At 32.4% G+C, this 24,645-nt stretch overlaps 2 protein-coding genes across 2 annotated transcripts in view; both read left to right on the top strand.

Moving 5' to 3' along the window:
• LOC126974217 (BCL2/adenovirus E1B 19 kDa protein-interacting protein 3) overlaps window positions 1-2,987 on the top strand; it is a 30,012-nt gene extending 27,025 nt beyond the window's left edge. Inside the window, exons 6-7 of the mRNA XM_050821676.1 lie at window positions 114-217; window positions 1,837-2,987. Of these exons, the coding sequence (XP_050677633.1) occupies window positions 114-217; window positions 1,837-1,891 (159 nt within the window). The 3' untranslated portion in view covers window positions 1,892-2,987. The remainder of the gene's footprint in view (window positions 1-113; window positions 218-1,836) is intronic.
• An 11,499-nt stretch (window positions 2,988-14,486) lies between these two features.
• LOC126975171 (LSM12 homolog A-like) lies at window positions 14,487-24,612 on the top strand. Its single transcript, XM_050822949.1, has 3 exons — window positions 14,487-14,888; window positions 19,207-19,344; window positions 20,904-24,612. Exons 1-3 carry the CDS (start codon window positions 14,586-14,588, stop codon window positions 21,012-21,014), a joined length of 552 nt encoding a protein of 183 aa, XP_050678906.1. The 5' UTR covers window positions 14,487-14,585; the 3' UTR covers window positions 21,015-24,612.
• Window positions 24,613-24,645: the final 33 nt, after the last annotated feature.

The following is a 24,645-nucleotide window of genomic DNA, read 5'->3' as shown; positions in this document are numbered from 1 at the left end:
CACACATAAATTAATATTCGTGGCCTGTCTGTATCGGTTCTCTAACAGGAAGAGACTTTATCTAGACTTATAAATTATATATACTTTATGCCTGTATTATATTGTTGTAACAGAGCCACTGTCTGTCGGTGCGGCGCTCATGCCTGTTCAGTCGCGGCGCCATCGCGGCCGTGTTGGTCACCAACATCGTGTCGCTGCTGCTCGGAGCTGGTATTGGGTACGTACTTTAGCTACTCTCTCAACCATATTAACAAAGGAAAAGTGTAAACACTATGTCGAGACTGGCAAACTGTTAACATTGTGTCGAGTCTGGCAAACTATTAACATTGTGTCGAGTCTGGCAAAATTTTAACACTATGTCGAGATAAGCAATCTTTTAACACTCTGTTGAGATAAGCAAACCTTTAATACTGTGACGAGATAGGCAACTTTTAATACTGTGTCGAGATAAGCAAAGTTTTAACACTGTGTCGAGATATGTAAACTTTTAATACTGTGTCGAGACTGGCAAACTGTTTACACTGTCGAGACTGGCAAACTTTTAATACTGTGTCGAGATAAGCAAAACTTAAATACTGTGTCGAAATAAGCAAACTTTTAATTCTGTGACGAGATAAGCAAACTTATAACACTGTGTTGAGATAAGCAAACTTTTAATACTGTGTTGAGATAAAAAGGCTTTCAATATTGTGACGAGATAAGCAAACTTTTAATACTGTGACGAGATAAGCAAACCTTAATACTGCGTCGAGACTGGCAAACTGTTAACACTGTGTCGAGACTGGCAAACTTTAAACTTTTATTACTGTATTGTATAAGCAAACTATTAATACTGTGTAGAGATAAGCAAACTTTTAATACTGTGACGAGATAAGCAAACTTTTAATACTATGTCGAGATAAGCAAACTTTTAATACTGTGACGAGATAAGTAAACTTTTAATACTATGTCGAGATAAGCAAACTTTTAATACTGTGATGAGATAAGCAAACTTTTAATACTGTGTCGAGATAAGCAAACTTTTAATACTGTGACGAGATAAACAAACTTTTAAGTCTGTGTTGAGATAAGCAAACTTTTAATACTGTGACGAGATAAGCAAACTTTTATTACTGTGTCGAGACTTTTAATACTGTGACGAGATAAGCAAACTTTTAATACTGTGTCGAGACTTTTAATACTGTGACGAGATAAGCAAAATTTTAACACTGTGTTGAGATAAGCAAACTTTTAATACTGTGTCGAGATAAGCAAACTTTTAACACTGTGTCAAGAAAAGTAAACTTTTAATACTGTGTCGAGACTGGCAAACTGTTAACACTAAGATAATATATTGATTTATTCATTATTTGTCGGAAATTCTTAATTATCTAAATGTTATGAGATAAATTATTATGTAGACTAAAAATCTTTTCGGAACTTACACTTTTGACTTATAAAAATTAAAATGTTAATACTTTGTCAAGGCGGACTCTCTCGAGACTCTAACGGCCTTACAAATAAACGTGGTATAAAGTTATACTTGAGAATAAAACAAGAATATGCGAAATGCTTACAAATAAACTGAAAATAGCATTTTACCGACTATATCGCCCCACATGAGTAAAAAAATGGTACAGAGTCTAAGCTTAACAACCACGCGAAATGGCTGCACTTCTACAATGATCTGGGGCATGTGTGAGTGACCACTGGCTGCTTGTACTTGATGCGTACGCGGCGAAACATTGACATGAGTTAAACACTTGATGTTTATTGATTGCAAGCTAAATCTTTTCTTGCTAATTTAGTAAGTTAAACATTCGAAATATTTATTATATATTATTCATCTGTTCGCAGAGTCTGGCTCAGCAAAAAGGGCGTGTTGCCACCGAGACTTATCATTCTCAACTAAGAAAGACTGATAACCGCTGGATTCAAGGTAAAGGCATAAAAGGCATTTATTTTCTCTAAATTGATTCCTTTGTAATTATTTTTAATTTCACTTCTAACACTACCATCTCTAAGGAGAGATAAAAGTGCAGGAAACTCTCCCAGAATTCCTTTTTGCGCTCTTTTTAATAGAATATATACAATACTAGCCGACAGACGTTGTTCTGTACAAAATAAACAGAACCGTTTCTGAATTTGTCAATAATAATTCATAACATCAAGAATTATTTCGTAAAATATACTGCCTGTTGTTATAGTGAAATTGTTTCACAGCAGAACTGTCAAACCGTGCGTCAATAAATTCTCTCATGGAAAATATGTCCATACAAAACAAATATTGGTAATTAAAAGAATTCATTAAAATTAATAGTATATTATATTAGTAATATAATTATTTAATTAATTATATACATTATTTAATCCTATTGGTTAGAGTGAGAGAGGAGATGCCTGCCAACCGCTGCCTTATACGTGAGAGAAAGGAACAGACAGGCGCCGTAACGCGTTACGTTACGAAGCGGTTGAACCTCCCGTAAGAAGTTATCACTTCAAAAAATGTAGAACTTGTGTCAGTCAGCAGTATAGATAAGTGACCAATTAAGTCGAATAGTCTATACTAATAGAACGTCATTGACAGGGAGCATATTTTACAAAATAATTCTTGGTGTTATGAAATATTATTGACAAATTCATAAAAAACAGTATTTTATTTATTATTGACAGAACGTCTGTCGGGTCAGCTAGTATATATATATATATAGTCTAGTTGGTACCCGGTGCGCTCCACTACACCAGCACCAATGTCCGTCGGAGAGATCATGTCCCCATCTTTATGTGTTTCATTTGAAATGGGCTAACAGTTCTCGACTTTTAGGCAAACATACACACATACATTCTCTTTTATATTACATGATATATTTTACGATTTTAACTTTTACTCAACTACTACTTAATCTTTCTTTTGTTTTCAGCGCCCGCGATCGTCTTAAGGTTAAGTAAAAAAAAAAACAAAAAAAAAAACTAAAGAATAGACATTTTTGTATTCTCTTATTCCTAGTGTCACCGATGATGCGATTAAATATCTAGTTTTTGTACTAAAGCATTATATATCATAAAAAAAAACATATATATATTTTATTACATTAATATGCACAAAAAATATTCTTTTATTAAATATTTTTTTATAATACTCCTCTCCTTAAAATAGAAAATAGTAGTATTTTTTAACTGCATCATCGGTTTTTTTAATACCTAGTCTTTAAGTAGAATGCGTAGATTGATTCGTATTTTAAGTTTTTTTTTTATGAAAAATTATATAATTTTAATGTTTTTATGTTTAATAAACATTTATAAAATATCTGAATTACTCGTATATCATAAAAAATGTTAAAAACAAATATATATAAGTGATAATCTTTTTTTTTCAAAAGGTATACTTTGCATTTTACTCTGTATTTTGAAGTTTATCTGTGATTTGTGTTGCCATTAGAAAAAGTTTTTAGTTAGACCTATTTAGGTCTCTTTTGTTTCAAAAATATATATTTATATAATGACACAACACTGAAATATATCCTTAAGGGCGCCGATTAAAAAAAAATCTAAAAATAAATTTTGTCCGCAACATTTTGAAAGTTGGTCTCGATTTAAACATTAACGTCCCTACAAATAAAGTTATGCCTGAGAATAAATGAAGAATGTGGAAAATGTTAACAAATAGACATATCGCTTATGACTGGTTTATTCGGACGTATAACGTTTCCCGCGTTTATTTGCTTCAAAAAACTTCAGAACTATCATTATATTGACAGTGTTGTCAGCGATATAGTCAACACTTTTCATATTCTTAGGTATAACTTTATTCCAAATTTATTTGTTAGACCGAAAATATCTTTTTTTTATGATAAACCTAACCTAACTAAAATCTTGAAGAGTTACATTTATAATCATTAGTTAAACATAGATTCTTCATATCATAGAATAATATATCATATCATTCATAAAAATAGAATCTAGAGAATTCACATCAGTCCAAAAGCAGCGGAGATATGAGGTAAGAAACATATTATGAACCTCCTCCGCGTTGGTACTTCCTTTCACCCCCAATATCGGGTAAAAAGAGTAAAACCGCCTAAAAGTGATTTACTTAAAAGTTATAATTTGTTGAAATAATAAATTTTTCAACTTTTAATAATATCAATTTGGTGGAAATGGTTTTTTGGAAAGTTGCAGTGAAACAGAACAAGTCAACCAAACTTAATTTTAACTTAAAATATTTAGTCGCGCAGGTCTATTGTGTTTTTTTTTTTAATTTAATAGTGTTTCACCATGTAATGTTTTAAATAAGTCAATAATGATAGATTAAAAAAGACACCAAAAAAAGGCAATTTCTTTGAAGGCCCCTAAAACATTGACTAATAATTTCGTAAAGAAAATAGATGAATTAAAGTCTCTTTAAGTGTTACCTAATATATATAAAATAATACTTGATTATAATTTATATATTATTTTGTATAATATAATAATTTTAAATTATTCGAAATATTTATAAAATATTACCTACTGTGATTGGTTTGTGTGTATTCATATTGCAAAAGGCCTTTAATACGAATAAGGTTTATTAACTCCTTATTCTAGATTAATAATGTTTGTTTATGGTATATAACCATTTTACTCTCGTTTTAGGTATTGTAATTTAGATAAGTGAGCCAGAGTCGACCCTTAACAGTTCTGAAACATAGAATAAAAAAATGGCGCCAATTGTACTGTCAAAAGTGTTGACACATTGCTTTGCCGCTTTTTTTTTCATTTGACATGTTCCATATAGTTTGTGGTATGGAGGGTAGAGGTAACGAGATACAATCTTCATGTATGATGTGTCTGTCTGCCAGTCCGGATGTATTTTAATACAGTTTGTGATTATAGCTAATTTATTTTCCAGATTTACTTTTTTCTATTTCGCTCTGGTACTCTTTCCCTTGTAGGCAATTATTAGGTAATTTACTTATTTATTTATAGATACTAAGGGCCTTACAAATCGGCATAAAGTTATAAACAAAGAATATGCAAAATGTTTACGAAAAGACATTTTGCTTGCGATTGGTTTATTCGGACGTATAACGTTTCCCGCGATTATTTACAAGGCTTCCTGACATTCGTAAAACTGCGGAATTATCATTGTATTGACAGTGTTGTCAATGATATAGTAAATATATATAGTAAATTTTGGATATTATTGGTTTATTCTCAGGTATAACTTTATACCAAGTTTATTTGCAAGGCCTGTTAATGTTTTAACTATATCCACGGCTGGCAGTAAATTTGCGTTGCAGCTATCAGCCGAACCACAAAACAGTTGAGTCTTCAAAAAAATTTTTCTTTGTTAGCTTTGTATGGCGCATACTCCAGCTCAAAAGATTAGCAGTTTTTATTGTTTTTTTTTATTGAGAAGGAAATATTTTGTTTTTACAAGCACATTTCGTTAGTCTTCATTTGTGTCATCTTAGTGATGAGGGTAGATTGAAAATGTGTTATAGTTTCTGTGGATCAAACTCTAATCACTTCGATTCGAGTTTTCCAATGGCACGATGTCAAATACAAAAGCCCGCATTTTAAGCAATACAGTTGATTTTTAATTATCAACTTATATTCACAATATTTTTTGATCTACCCTCAGTGTAAATATTTTACGCGAATTCCATTGTAATCCTTAGAAGTAAGTGCTTGGAATAAAATTTTAATAAAAGGCATTTTAATATAGAAGTATGTTTTATTTTATTTATTGATGTATAGTAATTCGGCAACCACCCATATATTCCAGTAGTTAGTGACTGAGCTAGAGGTCACGGGTTCGAATCCCTCCAGGTGCAAACATTCATATAACGAACTAGCTGACCCGACAGACGTTGTTCTGGATATAATAAATAAAATAATGTTTTTATATGAATTTGTCAATAATATATCATAACATCAAAAATTACTTCGTAAAATATGCACCCTGCTGTCGTAATGAAATTCTTTCATAGCAGAACTGTCAAACCGTCCGTCAATAAATTCTCTCATAGAAATTATATATGGACACATCAAAGGAAAAACAAATTTGTTGTTTTTATTTAATTTAGCAGCATTTTCCTATTTATTCACCTTTGAAACCTTCGCTGGACTTCCACAAATAATTCAAGACCACAATTAGCCAAATCGGTTCAGCCGTCTCGAATTTTAGCGAGACTAACGAACAGCAATTAATTTTTATATATATAGATATGTATGTTTGTTTCCCAGTCATGGATGTTTATTTGTATTTTAGTATGTATATTATATCAAATATATTTTTGTCTTGTATCCATAGTACAGGCTATGCCTAGTTTGGAGCAAGATAATTTATGTAAGTGTCAATATTATAGGCTCTGCCTAGGGTTCCCAAGCTTGATACTTACACAGAATGAACAGTTATGGGATATATGCAGTTTTATAAGATACCACAGACTGGGAATGAAGCGAACACCCTTCATCATCATAAAATTTTAAAGTACAATACAAGTTGTCGACCTGTATAGCCAAATGGTTAGCGATCCTACCTACTAAGCTAAAGGTCCCGGGTTCGAATCCCGGAAGGTGCAAGCATTTATATGATGAATATGGACGTTTGTATCCGAGTCATGGATGTTTAATTGTATTTATGTATATTTATATGTATTTATATATGTTTAAGTAAGTATATTGTATTAAATATATCGTTGTCTTGCAACCCACAGGCTATGTATATGCCTAATTTGGTGCTAGATAATTTGTGTAAAAAGTATGTCAATATTATTATATAAAAGGCGACTTTCTTGAACCCATTCTTCTCAGGTCTGAGGCATGCTGTTTCAAATGGATGGTCGTTTTAACACTCAATTTAACCAGAGAGAGGCTCCTTTGCACAGGATGCCGCCTAGATTATGGATACAACAACGGCGTCTATTTCTGCTGTGAAGCAGTAATGTGTAAGCATTACTGTGTTTTGGTCTGAAGGTCGCAGTAGCTAGTGAAATACTGGGCAAATGAGACAACATCGAGAGACATACCAAGGTGACAAGCGCTGTTGTAGTGCCGCTCAGATTTTTTGGGGATTTCAAGAATCCTGAGCATTGTAATGGTCAGGGTGCATCAATTACCATCAGCTAATAAATAATTTTAAATTCTATTTGAATTTCAAGAAGCTGCAGATGAATTATTCCTTGTGAAAAACTCATCCAGTGACCATAACCCTTCTCCACTTTGGGGGGATAATTAATAATGTAGGTACTGAAATGGTTTAACAAAGAAAATAGGTGGAAAATAGTACAATTGAGTTATCTCTGATGAGAAATTTAAAGCTGTGTCTGGTGCTATATCTAGAGCATTTAAACTACTAACCCCCTTATTCATAATGGTCCGCTAACTTTAAACAGCCGCTTAGGAGTGTTTTTTCTCATTCTGTCTTAGGTCAATAGAAGAAGACTTTAAGACTAGCTTTAAGTTAGCAGACTATTGTCAATAAGGGGGTAAATGAATAAAAGATGCACTTCTATTTCTTCTTATATAATAATAATAAAGCCGTTTTTTCAACTAAAAACAAACAATACAACTTCTTATATCTAACTCATATAAAATCCGGGTAGTCTTCAGCTGTTTACCAATTGGCATAGGCCTCCTCCAACTTTTTCCACACCTATGTGTCCTTGGCAACCCAGCTCCAGGTCATTCCTGCAAATTTGGCCAGGTCATCCTCACATCTTGGGCCCCCACTTTTCCTTAAGCCATTCCTAGGATACCATTCTGTAACCTTTTTGTTACACTTCTCCTTCCCTCTACTCATATCCAGCCTATTTCCATTTCAGTTTCCTACTAATGCTGATGGTTTTTCTCTTAGGTCCATTGGTCACAGCTTATTTCCCCGTTTTCTTGCCTTCTTCTCTTATTAATCCATATTTTATTCATTATGATTTAGAAATGGTGTTAGTGATAGTGGTATTTCTTCTATTGCACTTAATTCAAGCAAATATTTTTTTAGTCTGTTGTAATTTTAAGGGATTGCCATCTGGGGTTTGGTGATTGCAGTAGAAGTTGGAGCTCTCTCTGAAGAATGCTGCTGCCCATCATCCATTCTATGAATTCCTTAGTCGCCTCTTACGACACTTACAGGTTGAGATCGGGTGGTGCTATTCTGGTGTGACACCACACGCAGGACTGATCGTGATGATGATAGCAGTGGATATCTTCCGGCTGAAATGATGATGATTTCTTCTGATGATGCTCTCCTTCACACATCTCAAATTAACAATGCTTTCTACTCCCACTATGCAAGAACTTGAAGATGTTTTAGCTATTAGTTTAGTTATTAGGTCAATGCCTCTGCCCCAGGTGAAGAGAGTATTCCATATTGCAAACTTAAATCATGCTTTTCTTCAGTATTATTATTATATAAATAGAATAATGTTATCCGATAATATTCCACCCTCTTAGAAATGGGTGTGTATGACAGATATACGATTGACATTTACACGTAATCAATCAGCCCTTGCAGTCTTTTAGATTTGGAATCAGCTAATTATGACGGTTTAAATCTTCATAGTCTTCAATATATTATCAGGAAACTTGCTATAATTCCGGAAAATGGAAATTCGTTTGTGATATACAGAAACAGAACACTTTTACTCTAACGAGAACCACAGAGTACGTTATATAATGGACGAGAACGGAGAAACTGTCCAAAGAGGATGTAAATCCTAAATACAATTATAATTCTATAGCACGCTCTATACTTACGCCGCGAATTACAGCGCGAATACACCGCTCATTTGCGGTAAGTAAACAAGACTCCACAGTCCACACTCGCAATGGTTCGCGGTACTTACTAGTTACTACTTAGACAGTAAAGTTCGCAACGTCATATAAGATGGACGTCGAAGTAGCTACTGCTGCATCCCTCACGCTGTGCTAATGCGTACTTTAACTATGTAAATATTAAAAATCAAACAGAAATTAAAAGAAACTGGCGAAAACGTAGATGGTGGATGACAAGTATTTATCGTAACAGAACAAGGTTAGTTTTATCATTAGTCAGTTAGCTTATTTTATGTACATAGATAATTTCATAACTTGTACCATTTTTCTCTCCCTATATTCTGATTTGAGATTCTATCTGTATTAAATGATTTTGTATCTTTAATCGCTTCCACTACTTAATTTGTTACAGTATAAATATGGAAAATATGCTGAGTGAGTTAGTGGCTGAACCTTCCGGAGAATTACATAAGTTTACTCGGATATATTTACTGTATTTTGAATATTTACTAATACAGATTTCGAGCAAGATTTCAAAACAAGATACCAAATTACGAAAATCCATTCCAGCTCGAAAACGTCTAGCCATAACACAGCGATTTTTGGCCTCAGGCGGCGACTTCGAAAGTCTCCATTTCTTATTTAAAATATCCCCTCAACTCATTTCAAAAATCATACCAGAAGTATGCAATACCCTGGTCGAAGCATTAAAGGATGAAATAAAGGTAAGATTTAATAAAACATTATTTTTTATTTTAGTAAGGTACTTATTAAACTTGAAATCAAATTTAAGTACAAAAGTTTGTACATAATTCAGAAACATTCATGTTTAATATTAATTTCTGAGGAAAATCATGCATAAAACCACCAAGGTGACCAAAATTATTTAACTGATGTTGAAAGCTTTCCTTTACATTAAATTACAATTAAATGATGTTTTTATTATGCAATAAAATTAGCAATTTCTATAAAACATTGTCATATTTGTTAGATCTAAGTGTTTAAATAAAAAATCTGAGGGGAAAAAAGCTCCAACTTTAGCTAACTATTGATAAAATTACAAAATCTTTATCGCTACGATTATTAAACAAGGACGTAGCTTATTTCATAACGAACGCGCCGGTATAAGTAACATGCCTATACTCTTCATAGTTTGAAAATTTGTTTATCTTGTAACCAGACCCACTCAAGTGCCTGCGTCAAGTACGCAGCCGTCCCAGTTGCGCCATTTTGAATCCTACATGCGTCCCAGTTGAGGGGATATGTAGTTGGCATGGATTGATTCGAGGAAGCAGTACTAGGCTCTCTGCGTGAATCAGTAATTCGTTTGCTCTTCGAAGTATACTAATTTGCTGAATCGGAATAACTAGAGGCTGAAGTAACAGGTCGATGAAATTGACTAAGATTGTTTGAAAAAAATGATGATGGTGGCGGTGATGGTGAAGGCATTGGTGATAAGTACGATTTAGATTGATGTTCATATTGACTTCGTAAAAACATGCCATCTATATCGTGCATAAGTTTAAATCTTTTTTCTTCAGGCATTTTTCTCAATTTCTTAGCTAAAAGTTAGCTGAGATCACAATCGTCCACTTTTGTGGGTTGTTTATTGACATCGTTCCTTTTCTTTTTCGGAACAACTGGGATCGGGTGACTGTGTTTCCTAAAAATAAATGAAACGAATTAATATTATTTTTGTTACAGCTTCCGTTATGTCCAAGTGGCAAACATATTGTTTTGCAATGTCCAATTGACTCTGGACCTCAGTATTATAATTACAAACGGACATTCAGCATATTATTGCTAGCGCTTGTCGACAACCAATACAAATTTACTTTTGCTGACGTCGGATGTCAGGGCAGAATCAGCAATGGCGGAGCGTTTACGAACTGTCTTTTATGTAAAAAAATTTGCACAAAACAGTTAAATTTTGTTAACACCTTGACTCCTTGACCTGGATCAAATGTTGATGTACCATACGTTTTTTTGACAGATGGGGCCTTTGCCCTTTCAGAACATATCATGAAACCATTTCCTGGTAACCACAACGTGGGTATTAGAGAACGTATTTTTAACCACAAATTGTCTAGAGCACGGGTTGTGGTAGAAAATACATTTGGCATATTGGTGACAAAATTTCGAGTGTTTCAAAAACCCATTCAACTACAACCAGATAAAGCTAGTATTATAACTATGACATGTATATTAATACACAATTACTTGAGGCGAATCAGTACTTTTTCACATGTTTATACCCCACCTGGAACCATCGACCACTATGATAACAACGATGTACTTGTAAAACCCGGTTCATGGAGGAATGAAATGGAAAGAACATGTGCTGTTCGTAATTTGCGACAAATACCCCGCCGATCGCCTGTTAACGCCACAGATATAAGAAATGTATTTTCTAATTATTTTAGTCACTACATATTGTTATAATTATAAGCATTAATAAAGATTTACATACTGAATCAATTGTTTGATTGCATTTTGTGGTGACATTGAGAAAGGAATCCATTAATTCATACGCAAACCAGGCTTGTACACCTCGTCCGCATCGCCGTCACCGTCGTCCTCCAGAATTCAAGGATTTTATTACTCTGGTTTTGTAACCTCTGTAGCTAGATAGCAAAGAATCTCTTTTTTTATTTCAAATCGGGCATTGATATTTCCATCATAAAGCTGATCCAAACGTCGTGGATTTTTAATTTTTTTGTGATTTTTATCATTTGGATCCCATAATATGGGCTCGGCTTGGTAATAGAATATTACCATAAATAAATAATATTACCATTTATTAATAATAATATTACCATAAAATACCATTTCTAACTCATTTGTCTAGACATTCATTTTTGTATATCGCTCTATACGCACAACAACAAACCAATACTGCGGCTCAGTCAACACTGAGCAGAGCGTGAATGTGGAGTCTAAACGGGTTTGCGCCACGTTTACGCTTCGCGGACCCTTTGACACAGGAAGAAAAACCGACAAAAATAGGGGAACCAAGCGCGAAGCCGCGAAGAATATTCGAAACGGCTCCATATTTACCATTCGCGCCCCGTCACAGGTTTGCACGCAATTCGCGGACTAAGTGTAGAGCAGGCGTATCAGGTGTGACTTAGTTGTATCGTTATTTCCGGATTTTACTTAAATACTTCAATACGTCGATGATTTAGTATTTGCCATGGGTAATGTAACACATCTAGTTTAATAAGTAGTCAAATATCTAATTCTCTGGGTTACGTAACAGTTGGGATGGACTAAAACTGCTCTCAGCTTGTCATCTCTTTAAAGTTCGGTAGTTCTCTTCGCGCGGCAATATTTACATTTTATTATTACAACATATTTCGATAATCATTGAATACCAACTATTCGCATGTGAATATTTTTGGTGTCAATTAAAATTCAAAACAGACAGGCATGACTCATTGTTCATAAATACGTTATTCTAAATTATTTCAGAAGCATCTTATATGAATGAGATTTCTCTCTGGTTTTTGGTGGGGTGCAAAGATCCGTTTTATTTGAAGCTACTGTACAATGAGAATAGCATGGATTATCTTTGTCCTTGGGACTTTTTTGCTAATGCCACGTTATATAGCGGGTCAATCAAAAGGTATGAGAATAATGAGGTATGAAGCCATTAAAACCTAATTATATACTCTCTTACCGTTCTTCAAGTAATTGGAATAAAAAGCACCCCCTTGTTTAGTAATAGGTTCTGATGTATACATATTCATGCCCCGACACATCACACACTATATAAATAGCTGGATTTATATATCTGTAAATATGTAGCTTTATTAATTACAAGTCCCACTATAAATTATCTACATAGAAAATATTCCGTTACAATTGTAATTGTAATTGTAAATCCGTTGGCAATGTGCCAATAATTTGTCTCAGTGAATCTTACATCTGTGTCCCATTTGGTGTCGAAACAGAGGCAAACCCAGGAGTTGGTAGCTATTTGTACTTCTACTCTTTGTACCTAACCCAGATCTTTTAATTGATTTTTCAAGCTCATGAAAGTTATCCCCCCAGATTTTTTTTTTATATTTTTATTTTTTATTTATTACATCGTTAGTTCGCCATTTGTTCTTGATTGTTCTCTATAAACATTTGTTTGTTTTCGATTTATTTATTTAAAAAAAAAAATTAAAAATGTGCCCTTAAATTAGCCCCCCCTATCCCATTTTTTAATATTTTTTTGCAATACGGGTCAATAAACCTCTGTTTATGATTGTTCATGTATAAAAAACGTTTGTTCCCATTTGACATTGTTTATTTTTTAATTAATTAATTATTTTTAATTACTAAAATATTTGTATTCTAAATACTTGCACTGCGCATGCGTCAACTTTACGTTTAGACTTTTAGCGCGGTCTTTTTGAAAATTATAATAACAAGCACAGTCATTAAATTGAAGTTACAGGATATATTTTTACAAGTATATCGTTATAAACAATTGTGATTTATAAGCTAAAAATAATTATTATAAATTTTAACTAAAACAAATATTGTACATAAAATTCTTGGATAAATTATTATCAGTCAACAATATTTTGAGTGTATTTTTCAATTTTCGAAGCGGGAAATTACAAGAAACTTTGATTTTATTGTTAAATAAATTGATTTTTATGAATTCAAATTCGATTAAATTTTTTGTTCGATTCAAGATAAACAAAAGTTTCCAAGAGACCTGATTATTATATATATATTATAGACAGCTGTCAAAAATATTTCATGTGTAAAAAATTAAAAAATCTACAAGTGTAATTTTTTATAATACACTTCTTAATTCTAACTTAAGTTGTGAAAAAATATTGTTCGCTATAAATAATTGTTTGTTCTTTTGTTGTTTATTTAAAAACAATTAATTAAAAAATTGTATAAATAATTTTATATTAATTATTAAATACTCGAGTTCAAAGAGGGAAAACTAAGTCAAAAAATTAAAAGAGAGTGTAAGAAAAAAAAATTGTTGATAAAATTATATATCCTGCTTATATATTAGTGAATAAATTTTATTATTAATACGAATTAAATTTTATTATTAATACGAATTAAATTTTATTTTTAATACGAAATAAATTAAACACATTAAAAATTTCTTATCGCATTTTCGATTGACCGATACTCCACGAAGCTGTTTCTTTTTCGTATTTTCTGGCTTTTTCTAAATAATTCGAGTAATTACTTATTTAAAAAGACCGCCTTAAACGTAAAGGCGACGCATGCGCAATGCAAGTTTTTGCAAATTAGTATTAAGGTAGTTAAAAATTATTAATTAAACAAATAAAGGATATGTTTTTATTTAATTGTTTTTAAATAAACAACAAAAGAACAAACAATTATTTATAGCGAACAATTAAGAATAAACTACGAACTAACGATATCGATATTGAAAATTAAAAAATAGAAAAAAAATTTTTTTGGTTAGTTTGATGAGCCGATTTTTCATCTTGAGCTACCTGAGCATCACAACCTCGTTAGAGTAATAATGTTCCCTAGAGTAAATATGTTACTTAGTTAAATTCTAAATGTAATATTGTATTTCGTATTCGTATTATAGAACAAACAAAATAGTTGTATTTTGTACCATTAAATCCTGAATCGATGAAGATGGAACAATGAGAATGAACCACTGAACTAAAGCAATGCATGGCAATACTTAAAACTGAACGTGTAACCTCCGTCTTACATTTAACATTTTGTTGCCATATTTTTTAAGCTGTCAAAAAGAAACAAACTTCTATGGCGGACTGATTTATTTAGTGAATAATTTCGACAATTCAATTAATATATTAACTAAATTTATATACAAACTTGTTTATAACACAATGTCTACAGTCGTATCAGACTGCTTCACAATTGGGAGTATAGTTGCAACTCGGACATGTTATAATGAGGAAATTGAAGGCGAGGTGCTCGCATTTGATCCACAAACAAAAATGCTCATTCTAAAATGCCCTTCTTCTAGTGGTAATCCAAAGCGCCACGATGTTAATATTATTAATTTGTCCCTTGTGAGTGATGTTCAGATTAAAAAGGAAGTGACCACACTGCCTGATCCTCCGCAATCATTAAATCTTCAAAGGTTAAATACACGAGTTCGTAATGCAATAGAGAATAAACGAAGACTGGTAAGTGAAAGAGTTTTAACTTTCTACTTTGAAATCTTTATAAAATTTCTAATAAAGCAAATCAATCCTCAAATAAAAAGTTGTAATAAAAGAGATAATTCATTATGGTCAAAATTTTAATAATAAAGTAATAAGTAATATTTGATGAATATATGAATATTCATCAAATATTACCTTCTGAAGGAGAGCTATCTCCACTTGTACCTCACGTCATCTTCCCATCTGTTAAATTGCAACTTATTACAATGTCCCCTTAGTATTCCAGCTAATCACAATCTTGCCTATTTACTACATAGAAAATTTATTGAAATATGTGTTACTTTGGAGAAATCCATAATTATTAAAATGATTTAAGTTTTCTTTAGTGTTAATTCCGCCAATATTTGTCTTTAAACAATTCAACACATGTTTCGCCTCTAAACGAGCCATCTTCAGGACGTGTTGTCTCATTTGAGTGACTTGCCAGATTTTGGCGAGACAACACATCCTGAGGATGCCTTGTGTAGAGGCAAAACACATGTCGAATTGTTTAAAGACAAATATTGGCAGAATTAACACTAAAGAAAACCCAAATCATTTTAATATTTACTACTTAAATATGAATATATATTTTAAGTGGCTAAGCCTTATAAGCGAAGTACTTTATATATTGAAAATGAAATATTTATCTGAATTAACACTTCATTGTGTTTTTAAATGTTAGTGATGCCAGACTGGATCCACAGATTTTATAAACTGCCCTACTCAACTGATAATTGACCCAACTTAAAAATAGTTATAGCAGGAAAAAAGCTTCGTACAACCAAACTTTTTTTTTATTGTTCACAATAAAAAGTATTACAGAGAAAATACATATAAAGTCACCCACAAGAAACCATGTAAGGTTTATCTGTGGGGACGAGATCACTCTTAATTACTTACATTATTATATTAAATTCTTACCCCCTTATTCATAATGACAGAATGTGAATTAGCAATGCTTTAAGTTAGCTGACTATTATGAATAATATAATTAGTATTACCCATACTAATTATATTAACACACCTTATAATACACATAATTACATTAAAAATTGTTTGTTTTATATAGTTTGCCTTTTTCTGTTTATTCTCAATACTTTCTAAAATGTTTGCTGGTGAACCATTTTTTTTTATCGAGGAATAGGAGGACAAACAAGCGTATGGGTCACGTGTTGTTACATGATCAATACTCCTATTTCCGCCTACTTTTCTTTTTTGTAAATAGGCCTAACTGTACCAACTCTTAAACCATCTGGATATTGTGATTTCACAATACACTGATTTATAAGATGTGTGATTGCTGGCGTTATACTATTTTTAACAAATTTTAGGTCTTTAGCTTAAGAGCTATGGTACAAGTACCATCAATCCCTGGACTTTTATTGTCATTTAACTGTTTTATAAGGCAGTGAACAGCTTCATGATTACTTTTATTTAATCTCATACATCTGTCCATATGTATAATATACGAATTTGTGTCAAGCATGGGCGAGGAACAATAACTGGTTATTTTTTTTACATTTATATGAAATTCTAATGCAAATTTATTGGCTATATCTTTCTTTTCTATTTATTTATATATTTATTAAAGCACACCACATAATATAAACATGACAATTTTCTTAATCTAATGTTACAATTAGTAGTTCTAAAGTATATGACAATTATGGTGAACATAAAAATTACAAAACATACTCCCTAATTACTTCTGAAAAATAGAACTAATACTATCTAAACTATAATAAAAACAAAAAAATAAAAAATGAAAGTACAAATTATAACTTTAACTTATTAAAATAATGAAAATAATGAAGACGAAAAAAAGAAAAACTACTTATTTGACAAATGCGATTGAGTACGAGCTAAGTGTTTAACAACACTTTCTTTAAACCTGACCAGCCCACCACCGAATATATCAAGTTCTGAATTGGTATCGTTTAACTTATACAATAAGTATCGCGATCTTTCTATATGAAATGATTTTAATATTGTGTTATCTGTAGATGTTTTTATTTTACTATATAGGTCATTGATTAATGATTATACATAACAATTTTTTGCAATATTTACAATGTCCTATTTTTCATATTGCTTTCATATTTTTTCCATATCAAGTATAATTCATCCATACCATGATTCTAAAATATCTGCTGAATTCCAATCAGCCTTATTTAGTTGATCTTGAACCTTAATGTTAACTAGAGTAGTTACATAATTGTATGCAAAATTCTGTTTGCTAGCGATTGAGTTATCTTCTATTGCTAAATCAGTTATGCAGTGGTCGGCTGGCGCAATGCTGATAACAGCTGTGTATAGATTTCGGTTGCTCATTGTCCTAACAAAAATATGATCTATGCTAGACTTAGTTATCAAGTTGCCGCCTTGTACAAATCCTGATTCAAATAATGTATTCCTGTATTCCTTCTTTTTCTATTCTAATAATAGTGGTCTGTAAATGAAACTTCAATTTGCTTCTATAATTTGAAAGACAAGGCTGTGGACTATGAGCAGCGCTACTGATCAGCAATTCAATACAATATGTCTGTCCTCCGTGGTCGATCTTGTGAATGCCCCCTGCAATTCTTCTTCAAACCGGTCACTCAACTACTTATCTTAGCTTAAGCTGCGCACCGTCCACGTCCACTCGATTCAAATGCTTTAATATTTGATATATAACTTTACAAAATTTTAGCAATTTATGATTGTTGTGCACATGATGGTCGTGGGATTTGAGCCCTTAATATTTTTATTTATAATATTTATGTTTATATCTCCTAGTATTACAGTCCTTCATTGCCGGGAATTTTCTTTTAATACTACCTAATTCACTAATAAATAGGTCCTTATTTAGGTGTGGTGGTCCATAAACTGCACACACACCAAAGTTTTAGTTTGAATACGTTGAGAATTCACCAACAACACATTCCGAATTCATTTTTCAGTGATAAGTTATAATAATAAAATAAATTTAAATGTTTTATAAAAAATGGCTCTGTTGTAAATCCTATTACTCCACAGCTGAATATCTAAGTGATCAGACAGCCCGGGACTAGATTATGATTATTTTATAGCAATAGAACTTACTGTACAATATTGTATATTTTTATTGAAGAGAGTGCAAAAATAGAATGCTGGGAGAGTTTCTTGTGCCGCTTCTTCTCTTTCAGAGCGCCATTTGTTTCCGAAGCGGTAGTTGTATCTAGTATATTAGAAATAATTCTAAAGGAATCAATTTTGAGAAAATAAATGCCTTTTATTAAATTAAGGATGTTCTTTATAGACATAGGATTTTTGCTGCTACCTTTGGCAGGTATTGTTGGCAACCATGGGCACATCTCCTGCATCTTTTAGGATTAGTACCTTCACATCTTTATAAGGGTCTACCCTTGCTTCTGTTCCCTTATGTGGGATACCAATTCATTACTTCCTTATCCCACTTTTCTTTTGGAGATCTAATGATGTGTGTGACATGTATGTACTAAAGTGATTTAAATAAAAGGAATGTTCAATTAAACACAAATTTCTGCACTGTTTGGTCTTAGTCCTTACTCTATATTCAAATAGATTTAAAACCCTATTAAACTGAGGGACAACTTGAAGAGAAATAACAGGAATATATACTATGAGGAAAGATTCGGTTTAAAGAAGTTTAATTTCTCATTAAGACTATCGTCACTTACATGAGAGCATAAATCAGTGAGTGAGAGGCGAATTTGCTCATTGCAGGTTTTTAAGTATATATAGTTTATTGTTATTATGATAAGATGTTTTTGTAAATGATATAGCAGCCTTTTTTGAAGATGTTGAGTGAAGTCGCTTCTCTGACAGTTTTCGGAAGTTTATTGCATAGCTGTAAGATTAAGGGAATAAGTTGTGCCTAAAATTTTTAATAGTATAGAATGGTTAGGAGAGAATAAAATAGTCTTAATATTGAAAGTAGTATAGTTTAGTTATATGTATACAGGTAAGATTTTACTATGTTTTTAGGAATATTATGAATTAATAACTAAGTATATAATATGTGTATTAGTATTAGTGTATATAACGAACAAATTAGGTATAATTTATTATAGATGCACAATAGTATAGTATAGTCTAAGAGTGTTGCCAACAAACAGTTGCAACAGTTTGCCGAGATGTAAAATTTAAGTACTGTGCATGCAAATAAATATACTAAAAATATGATTGTGCCTCCAAAAAGTAGTTTTCATGTTCTATGTTGCTCCGCCCGCCACCCCTGTTGGATCCTACCCACCAGCAACAGTTTATAAAGTAACGGCTTGTCAACTTATTACAGGTATCAGCTCTGTCTGCCTGCTTGGACCCGGAAGGCCAAAGGCTGTTTCTGGCAATTGCAAGAGTTATAGACGATGTGTCCTGGGCTGGCCAGAGTATTCGTGTTTACAATGAAGTCACTATCACTCCACCTTATAAAGTAAGTGAATAGCATCATAACTATCACACAAATGGGGCTTGGCATAGAAATCTACATAAAAAGATACTAAAAGTAACACTGCTTTGTCAAGTGACAATCATAATCTTAACAAGAGCAACAAACATAGACTTGTTATGCCTACTACACGACTAAGTCAATCGTTGGTAAGTCTTTTGTGGGGCGATGTATATGCTTTTACAACAAGATCCCAGAAACGATCCAAAACAAAAGCATTATGATATTGAAAAGAATTGTTAAAAAATGTTTGTGTGGTAAAGGTTACTATAACAAATGAATTTCTTAATGATTCCACGATTGGGAATGGAGCGACCATCCTCAGGCTATTAAATTGTTAAAGTTTAATTGTACAATATTACTTTGAAACATATGGTTTGATGAAAAAAAAGCCCGCTGAGGTTGTTGTGCCCATTCGTCTTGTGTGGTATTTTTGCTATACCATAAGAGATTTTAGTATTAATTATTGTTATATAAGTGTATACTAACATATCTTTAAGTTATTATTATTAACGTAATCTTGTATTTTGTATGGATTTATTTGAAATAATTAAAATTATTATTTTCCTATTATCGTGCGCAAAGTTCGATTTTGCGCATGCATTTGCGTTCGCAAAGTACCACTTTCCCACACGTTGACAAGAGCGTGCGGGAATGTTTGAAAATAATTATAGTGGCCGAACTTTGCACAACTTTATAGGAAATAGTATATTTCATTACGAGTGCGGAAAGTCTGTCATTGCAGAGTTCCGAGAAATGTCTGCCCGAGCCGAGGCGGAGCCGAAGGTGAGGGTTGACAGTCGGAACAAGATGCAATGTCGGTTCCGCACGTGTACTGAATAACTATTTTTAATACAGTTGCGAAAAAATGAAGCAATTTGAATAATAAAAACACAATTAACTCAACTAACTAATCATGGAGAATGGCGCCAACCGTAAAAGAATATAAGCAGAGATTTTTTTTTGTTTTCTTCACCCATTCTGGGTAGGCAATGGGAACTATGCCATATAACCCTTACAGCCAAGTCTTCAGTAGATTTTTTTTATTGATATGAAATGAAAATGAAATTTTATGATCTAAAATGAAATGAAACTCAACCGAACTGCATGCATGAAATCATTAAACCTGAAATTGAAACAAATTATCTATAAATTAAAATAAAATAAATTAAATTACTTCTATGAATTTTTTTGTAATAACTTCGTGGTTGGTTTTTTTCTTTTTAATAGACATTATTTTGACAGTTGGGAAAGAGACCGCACGAGTTCGGAAAAGGTAAAGAAAATGCACGAGTATGTAATAGCCCACATCCCGAACGCTATACGTCCCTGCAATACGCCACTTTTTGAGCAACTGTATTAAAGAAAAATTGTATACGATACTTGTATCGTAATATACTATTATATTATATCAAAAGCAATGCTTGTTACGCAAAGTCACGGGTTTGAAAATTGTCATCTCCTCATCACTTTTACTATCAATATGAAAAGAAAAATGCTCTTTCAATTGTTAGATATGTACTGTAAGTATTTTCTATTTTCAGGTGGAAAATGTAATAGGCGAACTGGATTCCAAACCGTATAACTATATACGAAAGTTTGTCGAGAGACATTGGAAGGATCACCGCGACCACATGGCCAACAACTCACAATAGGATCTAGGCCCATGCCCCCAACCACCCTTCCCAAGTTTTATAAAAAAAAGCAATTGTATCAATTAAATTCAATGTAATAATATAAAAATATTGGAAAATACATAAAAGCACGCGGACAGGCTCCTGCGTTTTCTTTACAGTAGGCCGGAGTGACAGTTTGTGTTAACGTCGGATCCTGTTTTCTTTTTAATACAAAATGCGTAAAGATGCTTCCTATAATTTCAGGTCAAAATATGCTGCACTGCCAAACTATACAAAAGGTAAAATAAAAAAAAAAAATATTTTAAATTTTAATAGCGATATACAGTCCACTGAGAATTTTTTAAATCATTATAATCCATTTATTATTTTAACTATAATTTATTTGTTTTTAACAGCACCAAAAGTATTACAAGGAGATTATATACAGTGAAGCGATACAATATAATACTAATCCGTTATCATAAAAATAAATAAAATACATAATTCATCTAAATAAATCAATTTTCCATATCATTTCGTAACAACCTGTAAGTAATGTAATAGCCGCGCTACCACGTAAGGGTGATTAAAATTTTGTTTCTTAAATATATAATTTGTTAGTTTAAATGTTTTTTTAATTTATAAATTAACGCCCTTACAAATAAACTTGGTATAAAGTTATAACTGATGATAAACAAAGAAAATGCAAAATGTTTACAATATCGTTGACAACACTGTCAATACAATGACAATTCTAAAGTTTTCCGAATGACAAGCTGCCTTGCAAATAAGCGCGGGAAACGTTATACGTCCGAACAAACCATTCGTAAGCAGATTATCTATTTGAAAACATTTTACATACTCTTGGTTTATGCTTAGTTATAACTTTTTGCCAATTTTATTTGTAAGTCCGTTAAATTTTTGTTAGAATTTGCCTCGACTAACGTATGTTTTACTATATAAACTAATTGCCCAGCTCATTGTATGAATTGTCAAATGTAATGAAATTTCATTGACCGAATTATTTATATTGCGGATATATAGATATGTATTTCTAAGTCCAAAAATATAAGTTCCGGATAAGTTATCACCAACGTACTATTTAAGTAAGTAAGTATATCTTTATTTGGAACAAACACTACAAAACAATTAGTAAACATTAACAAAATATAATAATGAAAAACTTATCTTAATAATTATAAATAAAATATAGATAACTAATCTAATTAAAACTAATACACATAAAGAACCAAAGATAAGAAAAAAAAACCATCTCCGAAACAAGATGCATTTAATAGTACAAATATTACTCCGATCGGTTCAGTAGTTTTCGCAGTATAACCTAAGAAAAAAACAGATGTCCATTTATTAGCATAGATGATTATCGCTTAGTAATTCTAGTTCTGTGTTTATATGCCAGTGGGAGGCTCCTTTGCACAGGATGCCGGCTAGATTATGGGTACCACAACAGCGCCTATTTCTGGCGTAAAGCAGTAATGTGTAAGCATTACTGTGTTTCGGTCTGAAGGGCGCCGTAGCTAGTGAAATTTCTGGGCAAATGAGACTTAACATCTTATGTCTCAAGGTGACGAACGCAATTGTAGTGCCGCTAAGAATTTTTGGGTATTTCAAGAATCCTGGGCGGCACTGCATTGTTATGGGTAGGGGGTATCATTTTCCATCTGAGCTGAACGTCCTGCTCGTCTCGTCCCTTATTTTCATTAAAAAAATTTAATGTTGCCATTTTATGGATACTTTTTTGCTAAAATACTGGCATCAAAGTTGATATAATAGCTTCTCACGTAATCGTAAATTTTAAAACAATTTTTCAATAGTGGCATCCTAAGACCGAGGTGCTATGCAGTTAGCCGATCCGGGTGGCTATATATTGGTTATTGACGCGGTTGGCCGTTTAGATTTATATGGCTTCATACATCGTTATAGATGTAGCCAACCGGATCGGCTAACCGCTGCGGTCAATAGCATAGTATAGCACTATCACCGGCCTTAAGTTTTATATGATTTTTAGCTGACTGCCATTAATATTTCCAATCGTAGATCAAATGTGAGATACTTTAAACATTGTTGTCAAAATAAAATTGAAAAATTCAATCGTCCGCCATGTTCCGTGAAACACTAACACAGCGAATAACTTTATAAATACCTACCTACCGTTCGGACATTTTGAGCAGACACCATGAAATTGTCAATTTTTATGCAAATTCCGCACGTGAATCGAACGACGTTTAATAATTACATTTGCGAAAAAATATATTTATCACACTTACTGTTAGAACTCATTATTCAACTTTCAATCTTATAGAATGCGTAGTGTGAAGTGTCGTTTCGCGGGAGTCAGCTTTTTTTTTTGCCAACAGGCAGGGCTACGGTTCTATGCATTCAGCCAATTCAATGACAATAATTAATTTTTATCCGTAATAATTTTAATAGCGCAATTTATTTCTTAAGTTATACGAACATTAAAAATCAATTTATCTTAAATTTAATACCGTATTTATACTGTAAAATAGTCATTTTATGCAATTTTTTTTACAGAAAACCATTTTTGATTTGAAACTGTTCCATTAGAGATTATACGCAGGAGAGCAACAGTGCGAAAAAACTAATTTTTCGCACGCTTAACACACATGGGAAAGTTCTTTTCCTATTATCGTGCGCAAAGTACCACTTTCCCACACGTTGACACGACGTGCGTGCGGGAATGTAGCAGAGCGTGCGGGAATGTTTGAATATAATTATAGTGGTCGAACTTTGCGCAACTTAATAGGAAAAATAGTATACGATACTCGTGCGCACGTAGGCACTCGCTTCGGTCGTGCGGGAACGACCTATTTTGCGCACTTGTATCGTAATGTACTATTATGAGCAAAAGTAATTCTCTGAACCTAGCTATCCAACAACATTGGATCTATTTGAAACTGAACCTTAAGAATATTTAATTTATCCCAAATTTTTGCCAGCTTTATTAACTCTTATATCTTAAGTAAAACTCTGTACATTACACTGGTCTTGGTATTAATTAAAATCTTAACAGCCTCAAAATATATTTACTTTTTTAGTTATTTGCGAATTTTATCGAATAATTTATATAATACAGTACCCCAGGAGCATATTAAGTTAATTGGATCTGTTTTCATTCCTGTTATATCTGGGGATGGCCAAGAAAAGATTGTAATTGGCGTTATTTACCACATTACGTTCCATATTTACGTAAATTTTGGAGATGGAAAATCAGTGTAATTCCTAACCAAGACGCAGATATTTTGACCCAGCGACATATTGCTTATTTATCCCGGACACAAAACTGATCTTTATGGCTCATGTTATGTGGTAATCTGTCTTCCCGTGGGAGGGAAATGATTTCGCCAATTTGAACTTATCCTAAACAAATGATGATAGAATGCAGATGCGGCTAATTTCGACTTTGTTGAAAACTTTTTTCAGAAGCAAACTTTTGTGCAGCACTACATACCTAACCAATGCACCCGATAAAAAATATTTTTATTTGCAGTTTTTAGTTAATGCAGTTGAAATATGTTGTAATGTTTAGTTTTGAAAGTTCTCGAAATGTAGTTAATCCATAAGTCATGAATAAAATGTACATATTTATTACAAATTGGTGTTTCATTTCTGGTATTATGTGTTTTTT

This window comes from Leptidea sinapis, chromosome 2 (genome assembly GCF_905404315.1).
Source record: "Leptidea sinapis chromosome 2, ilLepSina1.1, whole genome shotgun sequence".
Taxonomy (NCBI): Eukaryota; Metazoa; Arthropoda; class Insecta; order Lepidoptera; family Pieridae; genus Leptidea; species Leptidea sinapis.
Note: the sequence above shows the minus strand (reverse complement) of the source record. Positions and strands in the feature narration are given on the sequence as shown.